Here is an 11705-nt window from a genome sequence, read left to right as displayed (position 1 = left end):
TCTGGAGCAATGAGACAGCAGTTACTCAGCAATCTAGATAGAACACATATGAATTCCACCCAAAGGAGTGTAAAACTAAACAGCACTAAGTTGAATGTTTCCATGACGTACTACTTTTATTACAGCCATGGGAATTCACAGCAAGTGACTGTGCGTGTCTTGAGTTGATCAAAGTCATTTCCCGTCAAATGAGATTGCACAGAAACGGCACACCACTCTGTGATTTTGTTAGCATCCGCGTTGCACTTCAATGGAAATAACTCAATCGGTACTGAACCAAGATCGAACTAACCGCCACCTCTTTCCGCGCGTCCGTGCCGGGATTCTCTGCCGGCCCAGCTGGCAGAACCCCAATCACTTTGCTATAATCATCTTAGGTCGTCGCTAACTATGGTTGAGAGTTGGAGAGCAGCTCCGCGTGGTTTCATGCTTCTGAACGATAACCACGAGCTCGACAGATACGTGGAATCGTATTTCGGTAAGAAAAGGAGCCCACGCGTCTCAGGTGTCGGCAACCTGACGTGTGCGAAGGGTCGTCGTCTGGGAAGAATGGGCAGGGACTTATAGAGGTTAATGGTAAATCAGCCAAACCAAAGTCACACACTCACCCATTATAACCCCCTAAAACCCTTCCCCCTTTCCCCCCAATTTAATCACAATAGCCCTCTCCCCCTTAGAACAGTGCTAGTGTCCTGGCAGGGTTGGTCGCTCAGTCCCAGCCGTTGTCCTTGATCATGTGGGCCAGCTCGATGATGAACTTGCCCTCCTTGTACTTCTGACTGCTCTCGAAGGCGTGTTCCTGCAGGGTGGAGCACAGGACAGGAAGGTTGACAATTTGTTTAGATCATATTCATTTATGCATAAAGATTTTTTTAGCACTGGGAGCAGGGATGTGTCGTTCGAGAACATAACGGCTCTATGAGCCAGCTCCTTGGAGTGAACGGGTGGAGCCGTCTCCCAACGAGATGTGATTGATCTACAGTGCCTTGTAAAAGTATTAGCCCCACAAGAACTTTTTGACATACTGTATTGCCAAATTTCAGGCAAAAACTCAATATATCAATATATTAAGAACCATCAACATGTGAGACACAAGCGTCAATAGAAACCAAATTTATTCAACATTTTATTCATGATCTGCACCTCCTATCCTTATCCTTAGGGTCACAGGGGTGCTGGAGCCCATCCCAGCCATCTTCGCGGGTGGGCACGGGACAGCCTGAACTTGCCAGCCAGTCGCAGGGCACACAGGGACAGACAACTCACTCGCTTATTTACACCTAGGGACAATTTGGACGTGCCAATTAACCTGACATGCATGTTTTTGGAATGTGGTGGAAAACCGGGGTGCCCGGAGGGAACCCACGCAAGCACGGGGAGAACATGCAAACTCCACACAGGAAGGTTCAATCTCATGACCTCAGAACTGTGCCACACACGCGCTAACCACTGCGCCGTCATAATGCCCTTAAGATTTTATATTGTGTTGAATTTTTTTTCAATTGTCCCCTTTCAAGTTTATACTTTTTACAACATGAATTTGCTGCAATCACAGACAAATATTATCTTGGGTATCTCTATAAGTTTACATATCTTAAAGCAGAAATATTTGCCCATTTCTCCTGATCCTTGAAGGCTAAAGGTGATCCTTTATGCAGAGCATTTTTCAGATCTTTCCACATATGCTATAGGGTGAGTTCTAGACTTTTGCTTGGCCATTCTAACACCCTTATATTGTTCATTTTAACCCATTCCATGGTAGAATTTGCTTTATCCTTGTCTTGTTTGAAGGTGAAGTTTACGCCCCTTTATCAGGACTCTTGCAGACCCAAACATGTTTTCTGCCAGAATCGCCCTGTATTTGGCTCATCCATTTTCACATGAAATGAAATGATCTGCATTTATATAGCGCTTTTCAAGTCAATGACTTCCCAAAGCGCTTTACATTGTGCTTCACATTTCCCAATAGCGGCCGTGATCTGTGCAGCCATGTAAGGCGCTAACCTGCTTATTGGGGGTATTGGGGTTTCAGTGTCTTACCCAAGGACACTTCAGCATGTAACACGGACAAGCCGGGATTCGAACTGAGATCCCTTAATCCTAAAACGATCGCTCTACCTCCTGAGCTACTGCCGCCCCAACTCTAACGATCTTCTCAGTCCTTGCTGATGAAAAAAACCCAGAGCGTGATGCTGCCACCACCACGTTTGACAGTGGGGAGGGTGTTTTCAGGGTGATGTGCAGTGTTACCCTTACGGCAAATGTAACGCTTTTCATTCAGACTAAAAAGTTCAATTTTGGTCTCATCTACTCATAGCACCTTGTTTCACAAGTTTTTGAGTCTCCCATGTGGCTTCTAGCAAACACCAACAGGCCTATTTATGGTATTCTTTTAGAAACGGCTTTCTTTTTTCCACTCTTCCATGAAGGGCAGATTTATATGAGTAAGACTAATAGTTGTCCTTTGCACAGATTGTCCCACCTCAGCTGTGTATCCTTGCAGGTTATCCAATGTGATCATGGGCCTCTAGGTTGTTCTTCTGATTAGTTTTGTCCTTGTTTGGGGTGATTGTTAGAGGGGTGGCCAGGTCTTGGAAGGTTTGCAATAGTTTTATGCTCTCTCCATTTTGATATTAGTGCTTGCACAGTGCTCCAGAAGATGTGTAAATGGTGCAAAATATTTTTGTATCTCAAACATGCTTTGTACTGTTCACAAAATTATTATCTGTCGTGATTGCCTAAGTGAAGTCACCTGGGGCAATCGTTTGGCGCGCTGGAGCGCACTTCCTGATTGGCTGACGTTTTCCACTTAAGCGGTCTGCGTCCAGAGATGGACGTCCGGGTATACTCTTTGTATCCCTGAGTGCTTCGTCATACTACAAGGTACCCACGACTCCTCTTGCCTGATTCATGCCTGCCTTTCGTTTTTGACCTTTTTTCCGTTCCACGTTTTGCGTCCTACTCTCCCGCCCCGGCCATCGACTTACCGCTCAGCTGTACAAAGAGTATGTTCTGGTCCATGACAGAAGGTCCGGGTATTCTGTAACGGACCAGAACAGACTCTCGGATCCAATAGCGTCAGTTTCAACAGTGCTTTTATTAGAAAGGGTTGTTGGAGCTGGCTTGGGACGTCGACGCTCGTCGGTCATCAACCTCTTCGGGCGGAATGGCAGCTTCGTGACGGGTGGACGAAAAGTACAGCTGAGCGGTAAGTCGATGGCCAGGGCGGGAGAGTAGGACGCAAAACGTGGAACGGAAAACAGGTCAAAAACGGAAGGCAGGCATGAATCAGGCAAGAGGAGTCATGAGTACCTTGTAGTATGGTGAAGCACTCAGGGATACAAAGAGTATACCCGGACGTCCATCTCTGGACGCAGACCGCTTGAGTGGAAAACGTCAGCCAATCAGGAAGTGCGCTCCAGCGTGCTGAACGATTGCCCCAGGTGACTTCACTTAGGCAATCACGACAGGATCTGCTTGGTGTTTTTTTGTTTGTTTTTACAATGCATCATAATGCTTTCTATTCAGGCACATCTAAATAGAGATGTAATAATACACAGGGGCACTCTGTCATGAAGTAGGTTTAGGTTGGATCATTCATAAGTCATCAGGGAACTTTTGGAATCAATTGGCTGAGCTGAGAGAACAGTTATTTAGATTTAAGTTTGAAGTCTGAAATGTTGCAATATGGCAAAAAGTTCTTGGGATTCCAATACTTTTGCTAGGCACTGTATTTGCATTTTTTGGGGGGGATTCTGTGTTGTTGTTTGACTTTAAATTAGTTGAGTACTGTGAATTTCAGGCTAAAGAGCGCACCCGATTAAAAGCTAGCAGATATAAAAAGCCAAAACAAACCTGGTCCATGTTGTTTTCTTTGTTATCTGGCATCCATACTTCATACACTGATATAATTTACTGTTCCTCGTTAACCTATTACCCAGAAAAAGGTTCAGTTGGTCCTTTCCTAAGTGACTTCTGTAAAAGACCTTTGCACTAGGAGAACAAAACAGGTGTAACTTAATTTTATGAAGCTGTCGCCCTGGTCAAATAGACTGTACCTTCCGTTAGGTCAGAGGAAGAGTGTGATTGGTAGGAAGACACCAAGATTGCGTAGTAGGAACACCTTTACTACTGCCACATGGAATATACACACCTTATAACATCAAGGAAAGTTGAAAGAACTCGACTATGAGATGGAAAGATACTCTTGGGTTGATGTGAGACCAGATGGTAAAACTTTGCAGAGATGACACAACTGTGCGCGGACAACAATTTCAGTGGTATGGTGAGGTCACAAGATCATTCTCCAGACCACAGTCCAAGGTGGCAGGAGGAGTGGAAGACTGAAAGAGAACTTGACCGAAAACATTAAGAAATGAACTGGTCCCAACTTGCCATGACCCAAACACAGGCCAGGAACCGTCAGCGATGGAGTGAGCCGTCCAGAGTTACTTCCTCAGTGGTAACCCAAAAAACCCAGGTGGTTAAGGAAAACACGAACCAGATATGTAAATGTGACTGACAGTGGAGTCCTTGTTTTGTCTTCTACTGTTTGCGTTGTGGAGTGGTGAGATCATATTCCTTGAATAAAAGGGAAGTGGGTCAAGGCCCTTCCATAGAACTTAGACGACAGCAGAAAGTCCACACAGCTGCAACTGATACGCGTGTCCTTAAGTACTAATTTATCTGTGAGGCATGTGCTCTCCACCTTGTTCGGTCGAGACAGGAATAGCAACTCGGCTGGAAAAAATAACCACCCGTAAGATTGACGTAGGAAAATGTTTATCATGGAAATGCTACAGTAGAAGGGGAGCCTTAGGCAGGCCTCCAACAACAAAGAGATTGTTTGCTTGAGTAACGCAATACATGTAAAGGCTTTACATAATTAAAATTAAATGTTCAAATTGTATTTCATTACAGTTACAAAAAAAAAGACGTAATCAAGTTACAGGTACATTTTGTATTTTATTTGTCCTTCAATTTAGCACTCATTTTATCGAATTGGCATGAGCCTGCTGTTTCATGAGAGTGGCGCTAGTGATGTGTTCAGGGACATAAAAGAAATATGATTGATTGTCTTCTTTTTGTATTTTGCAGTAAATTGGCCTTCAACATCACTATACGATCACTGTATTGACTTATTTTGAGAATGTTTTAAACAAGTTGAACTTGGACAGAAGACATCCTAGAGTTTGTTGAAAATTTAGAAAATGAATACCTCGTGTGTTTAACAATATTTGGTTCTTTATGTGAACTTAAACAAAGCATATCTTGTCCACTATCTGGAAGAGAACGTTTATTTTTGCTTAATAAATTATATTACATGTTTAAAATGTATTAACTTTTTGTAGAACACTACTTAAATGTACATTTATCTTAAAGAAAATTCAGTAATATTATGTATATGATGTTTTTTTGTCTTTTATTAGCATATTTGGTATTGGAAAAATACATCCATCCATGATCTGCGCCGCTTATCCTTAGTAGGGACGCGGGGGTGCTGGAGCCCATCCCAGCTATCTTCGGGCAGTTGCCAGCCAGTTGCAGGGCACACCGAGACAGACATCCATTCACTTGCTCATTCGCACTTAGGGACAATTTGGACCGGCAAATTAACCTGACATGCATGTTTTTGGAATGTGAGAGGAAACCAGAGTTCCTGAAGGAAACCCACGCATGCACAGGGAGAACATGCAAACTCCACACGAGGAGGCTGCAGTGGCTGGACTTGAGCCCTGAACCTCTGAACCTAGGTTCTGTGCACTAACCATCCAGCCGATATAATTCAAGGTAATCAAGTTATATTACTGCAACATTATGGTATTCCAATTATGTTACTGATTACATTTTTAACCGGTAATGGTATCAGATTACATTTTCAAAATAACCCTCCCAACCCTGGTGCTTGAGAGGCTCTCCAACAAAGAAGACACTCACATGACTACTTGAAAAATCTCATCTCCATCTTGACAGGGTTCACCTCTTAGAACCGCTCTGATCCCCTGGTATCAAGGAAGATAACAAGCGTACCCTTAATGCTCATTCAATACTCTACGTAAGATCTACAAATCCATTTTTAATTATAGTTTGAGAAGTTGTTTTAAATCAAGTCTCACAACAGTCATTCAATTTGGAATGGGGACTTAGTGGATGAAGGAAAATGAAATGTTTAGAATTATCAGTGTCCGTTAGCCGTTTATTTTCCTTGCTTTCGCTATCCATTATCCACAAAATAACTGACTTAAAGGGACACTATAGTATTTGACCACTAAATTACAGTCATTGAGCAGTCTGCAAGCAAAAGTAAATGTTTGAGCTGTCTTAAAAAGTTAAATATTAGATATTTTTCCCATTAAGTATGTGTTAACAATGCTCAGCTGAGTTCAAAGAGCCTTTATATTTTTTTCTTCACCGCGTCTATCTGCCTTTATCTTACATCTATCATCGATGTTCCAGCCACGGAGCGCATCAAGCTGGAGGAAAGGAAGTAGGGGATGGGGGGAGAGGAGAGTGATTTCACACTCGTCCTCGAGGTTTTCTTTTGTTCTAGGAAGAAAATGTTAAAAGTAAGAAAAGGTCTGTTTCCAATACAGTCCAAATACCAAACCCAATGCAAGAAAAAGATGAAATTGTGAGAGTTCTTTCGAGCGCATCTAAGAATTTCACATACTTGCATGTGCAACAAAAGGAGCTGCAATGATGATTTCAGCCAGAGGGTGGCGTCAGCAAGTAGAACATTTTTGAAGTTACATAAACCCCTTTCATCACCCCCACGACTTCCTGAGCCACGGTGACCACAAATGATAAGTCAAACTTTATACTGTCAATTTAGGCCGGTTGATATATTTAAGCTTTAAAAAAAGGAAACTGGTGTCAGGAATACATTTTGGAACATTTTTGATGGATTGATGGATAACTCAGGGAAAACTCAAAGACCGAAAAGTGACAAAAATAGCATACCAACACTAATTTGATTATTTATCTATTGATTTAAAAGTCGTTCTGCATTTTATTTTTCATGAAATTGTGTACTTATTATTTAATATGTGAACCCTGCTATTGGATTTCATATGTATTATAGAAAGTCAAGTCAAGTCAAGTCAAATTTATTTATATAGCCCTTAATCACAAAAATGTCTCAAAGGACTGCACAGGATTACAGTTACAAAATTACACAATTACCTGATCTTAAACCAGAAAGAAGCACTTTAAACTTCTGCAAAAACACCAAGGTGATATTTTTTAAGTTTTGTATTTTCAAAATGGCTTAAATGTCTGTGACTTTTATTCTAAGTAAAATAACATTGATATAGGTTTCCTCAATGTTCTCTAGGTGATTAATGGTAGTCTACAAATACAACTACAGTGGGTACTTTTGCGAGCTGCGCCCGGATTTGGCGACATCCAATTGACATATTTAAAACTGCAAGTCCTTGTGTGACACGATACAGCTTTTTTCTCCAGTGCTTCTCTCAGCATTGTCTTGCCGTGAGTTTGCCCCTTGCGTTCTATTGGATAGAAATAATCGGCAAAAACATTACTCGATATCATAATAAACTAAATTCAGCCAAATATTCTTTGCCATCTCCTAGGGTTTCAGTGTATTCAAGTTAAGTGTCATACTTCCACACAACCTGCCAAACCCTGCCCCCAGAGATAAATATGACACTTATTATTTAACACCCGACACTGATTCCAGATGAGTAGTACTGTAGAATAAGAGGTGCACATAGAACTAGGACGCGGGTAGCGTGCGATGCTGAAAATAAGCTTAAAGCACTCACATATTTCCAGCCCAGGGTGGTCTTGCAGTTTTCGCAGTAGATATCTGCTACGGCATGCAGGCCTGTGAGCAGAACTCTCTCCTCTGCAGGACCACACCCAACGTTCACCCTGCAAGAACAAGAATGGGTACACAGGGAGAGTTTAACTTGCTCACTTTCAGACAATGTAATAAGCTCAGAGTGAGTGAGTCACTGAATCCCATCCACTCACTCGCAAAGTAGAGAACTGCGCTGCCTTATTTTCCTACTAAATGCATCTGATAATGATGGACCCCAGAGGCAAACTTGTTCTACACCGCAGCCCAAAAAAACAAAAAAGGGACAGTTTGTATTATTTGGGAACTATATGTCGCTGTATTGTATAATGCAACCAAAAACAAGTGCTAAAAAGCACAAGCAAGTATACAAACTACTGTGTATTTCGGACCACAAACCGCTACTGTGCGGCAGGTGATAATGCGATGTAATTTCTGCCAAGTGCTCTGAATGTCAAATTAAAGAATTTCATTTAAGTGCGGGTAAATGGCGGGAGTATCTATGAATCTCTTCGGTAGCCAAATATCTCACCATCTAATTATTGACACACATGAAAGGATAAAAAAAATCTAGCAGTCCCTACCCACAGTCTCGCTGTCGCACATAGGTGGGCACACATTTTCTGCATGATTTTGGACGTATCTCATCTTTAATTTATGTGATACAAACGTTCAGCGGGTTACCAAGCTGGCAGGAGCTTGTTTACTATTCTGGTGATTGGAATCACCAGTATTGGAGCAGAGAAACCTCCAAAATCATGCAGAACACCCGGCCCTCGATGACCGGAGTGCCCACCTCTAGTCTGGCCAAACCACAGCCAAGGAAACGGGCTTGGCAGAATCAGTGAGGAACTGTCTAGTAGTAACACTTCATGTCGCTATGAAGACACATGTTTGTGGACTATGTTAATTAACTAGCACAGCAGTCTATATTAATTAAATTTGCATTAACATATCTGTACTGACTAAAATTCAAAGGCCCTTACACAAGAGCCTTTACACATGCTGAGCTTTGCGATTGGGCCAAAGGTCTCTCCCTTGTGCACATGGCAAAGTGATAAATGCGGGCACAAGGGAACCCCCTAAGATCACCTGAGTAGCCCTGGTTCTGAAAAGATATCATTGGTCATTGTGATTTTCTATGAAATTTCATTTCTAACTGACATAATGTTTAGTGGTTAACTGAGCTTACTTTGACCACTAATAATTACAACCTAGTAATAAGATGTTAATAACATAGTAACAACATTGTATTAACATGTTATTCTAGAAATGCACCATAGAGAGTATCCTGACCAGCTGTATCTCTGTGTGGTGTGGAGGCTGCAGCGCTACCGACTGGGGTAGTGTGAGGAGGGTAACGAGGACAGCAGAGAAAATAATCGGGACTACACTTCCCTCCATTCAGGACATTGGCCAGAAGCGCTGCCTATCCCATGCTAAGAACATTACCGGGGACCCCTCTCACCCCCATCATGGACTGTTCACTCTGCTAGCCTCTGGGAAGAGGTTCTGCAGTGCGCGGTGCAGGACCACCAGGCTCCGCAATAGTCTAGTCCCCCTGGCCATTAGACTGTTAAATGGTCAATCTAACATATAGTTAACTTAAATCTAAACGGCTGCTAATCTGACTTTTTGCACTACTGGCAGTTTTTTATAGCTTGCCACTCATTGCACATTGCTCTCTGCACTATGGTAATTACAGCGTTATTGTTACAGTGTTAATGTTACTGTGTACCTGACTTGTTAACCTGACTGCCCATTTTGCACATCTGGTTAGCTACTCTTCTTGCACTATCGGCACTATGGTAAAATACTATACGTAGCCAATTACAATACAACTTTATTTATATCTGTACATTCAAGGAAACTGTGGGGGTCAGATGCATCGACATTTCGTTCTGTATACACGTGTACTAGAATGACAATAAAGTAGATCTGAATCTGAATCTGAATCTGAAATTTGGTAAACCTTTCGAGCTAATGAGTAACAAAAAAGTATCTCTCAGTTTTAAAAAGGTTGGCGATCTCTGGTGTATTGCACACAAAAACAGCTGATACATAGCACAAAAAAGAATACAAACTACGGAGACTGAGTGACAAAAACACATAGTTTTGCTTCCCTTTTTTTATGCACAGTTGTGTATGACTTTTCCAGCATGCAAGAATAGGGTTTTGAGTATACCCTTGTCAGCAAGAGGGTAGTCAAGTCAAGTCATGTTTATTTGTATAGCCCTTAATCACAAAGAGTCTTAAAGGGCTGCACAGACCACAGTTTATTGCAAACCACAGACTATTATGACACCATCCCCTGATCTAAAACCTACATGAGGGCCAATAATACACAGATACACAGATATTGTCAACATAAAATATAGATTATTCATATGCTATAGAATAGAAGTGTGTTTTAAGCTTAGATTTAAACATTTCCACTGAGGTTGCAGATCGAATCTCAGGGGAAAGAGCCTTCCACAGCACCGGGGCCCGAATGGAGAAAGCTCTCGAACCTGCGGATCTCTTCTTGGCTCATTTCAGCTCCATCAAAGTGAACCTAATGTTATGTAAAATAAATCCCAATTTCTTGACTTATAACTACGTCTTTTCTGGACTATAAAACCCCATTTTGCGAGAAATTTGAAAGTGCGCCTTATAATCCAGTGCGCCTTACATACCGGGAAATACGGTGGATAAAATTGGAAATGCATTGTTACAACTAAATTATACTGCGCGTGACAAATGTTCTGCCTTTGAAAAACATGTAGAATGGTCTTCGAGTGGCTCCTTGTGGTTAACATGGTAATTTTTTTGTTGCTAAAAGGAAACTAAAGAGAAGCGCAGAACTTTGACAGCAGCTCGGACGGCAGGTTTCAAACGCTCATTGCAAATCCTCTTTTGTTGTAGCTTTGGACAATTATTTTCCATAAATATGAAACACAGTGATTACTTGAATGAAGATGATTTTTATTTATGGTAAGGTTTTGTACAAAAATACGTACTATTGTTTGAACTGTTATTAGCATCTCTTGGCTTAGATTCGAACGCACAGACCCTGCCCTACTTACAAAGTATGTTTAAGGATTGTATAAGTATTGTTTTGTACTAAAATATAAGCATTTAATAAAATAATATGCTCAATGAAGATAAAGTTAAGTCTAACTTACTTTTGGAGGATGGGCTTCAAGAACTTCCTCTTCCATGGTAGAAAGTGGCCCAAAAAAAAGCGGTCCAACCATTTTCCCAACCGCATCAAGCTTTCTTATTCCACTTTCATTTCAAAAGAAACGGCCGCCTCTTCTTTACACTTTACACCAACCATATTGAATGGATGCACGAGATATTAAACAAGAAAAATGTCAAAGTTCTGCGCTGGAGACACAGTATAGTATGTTTACACACAAACTAGGAAGAGGAAGCTGGAATTCTTCATTGGGGTGGATGCTGGGTGAGCTCTGACAGTACTACAGTACTGTCATGTACTCAAAAAAAGCAAAATACAAAATCTAACTTACAACAATGTCCGGATATTTTTCGACATCCCGAAAAAAAATGTTCGTATCTACCGTTTTTCGTAACTCGAATGTTCGTAAGTAGGGGAGCGTCTGTACCTGTAAAGTTAGCAATCTTACAAAACTTGTTGTACTTTGTTTTGAGTATTATGGCAACCTTATAAGGGTATTATTGTCTGAAAATAAAACATCATTTTTTTTAAATGTATTTAATTTTACCAGTAGGAGGTGCTAAATACTCCAACTCCCTTTCAATAAGGCATACGGAAAATTGCTCGTCTATTGGGGGTAGCGTGCATACGAGCTTATTTCCCAGCAGCCAAACTTAAGTCAATTGAAAACAGATGGAGGGAACAAAGAACAAGAGATAGAGACTC

General features: G+C 41.5%; 1 protein-coding gene across 1 annotated transcript in view; it reads right to left on the bottom strand.

Moving 5' to 3' along the window:
* Positions 1–642: 642 nt before the first annotated feature.
* The window catches only part of ypel2b (yippee-like 2b), a 31749-nt gene continuing 20686 nt past the window's right edge, over positions 643–11705 (bottom strand). Inside the window, exons 4-5 of the mRNA XM_088346132.1 lie at positions 7785–7893; positions 643–799 (exon numbers count right to left, since the gene is read on the bottom strand). Coding sequence (XP_088202258.1) covers positions 710–799; positions 7785–7893 — 199 coding nt within the window. The 3' untranslated portion in view covers positions 643–709. The remainder of the gene's footprint in view (positions 800–7784; positions 7894–11705) is intronic.

The sequence above is a fragment of the Urocampus carinirostris genome, chromosome 10 (genome assembly GCF_059441175.1).
Source record: "Urocampus carinirostris isolate Australia breed hairy pipefish chromosome 10, RoL_Ucar_1.0, whole genome shotgun sequence".
In the NCBI taxonomy this organism is placed as follows: domain Eukaryota; kingdom Metazoa; phylum Chordata; class Actinopteri; order Syngnathiformes; family Syngnathidae; genus Urocampus; species Urocampus carinirostris.
This window is presented reverse-complemented; position numbering and strand designations above follow the sequence as displayed.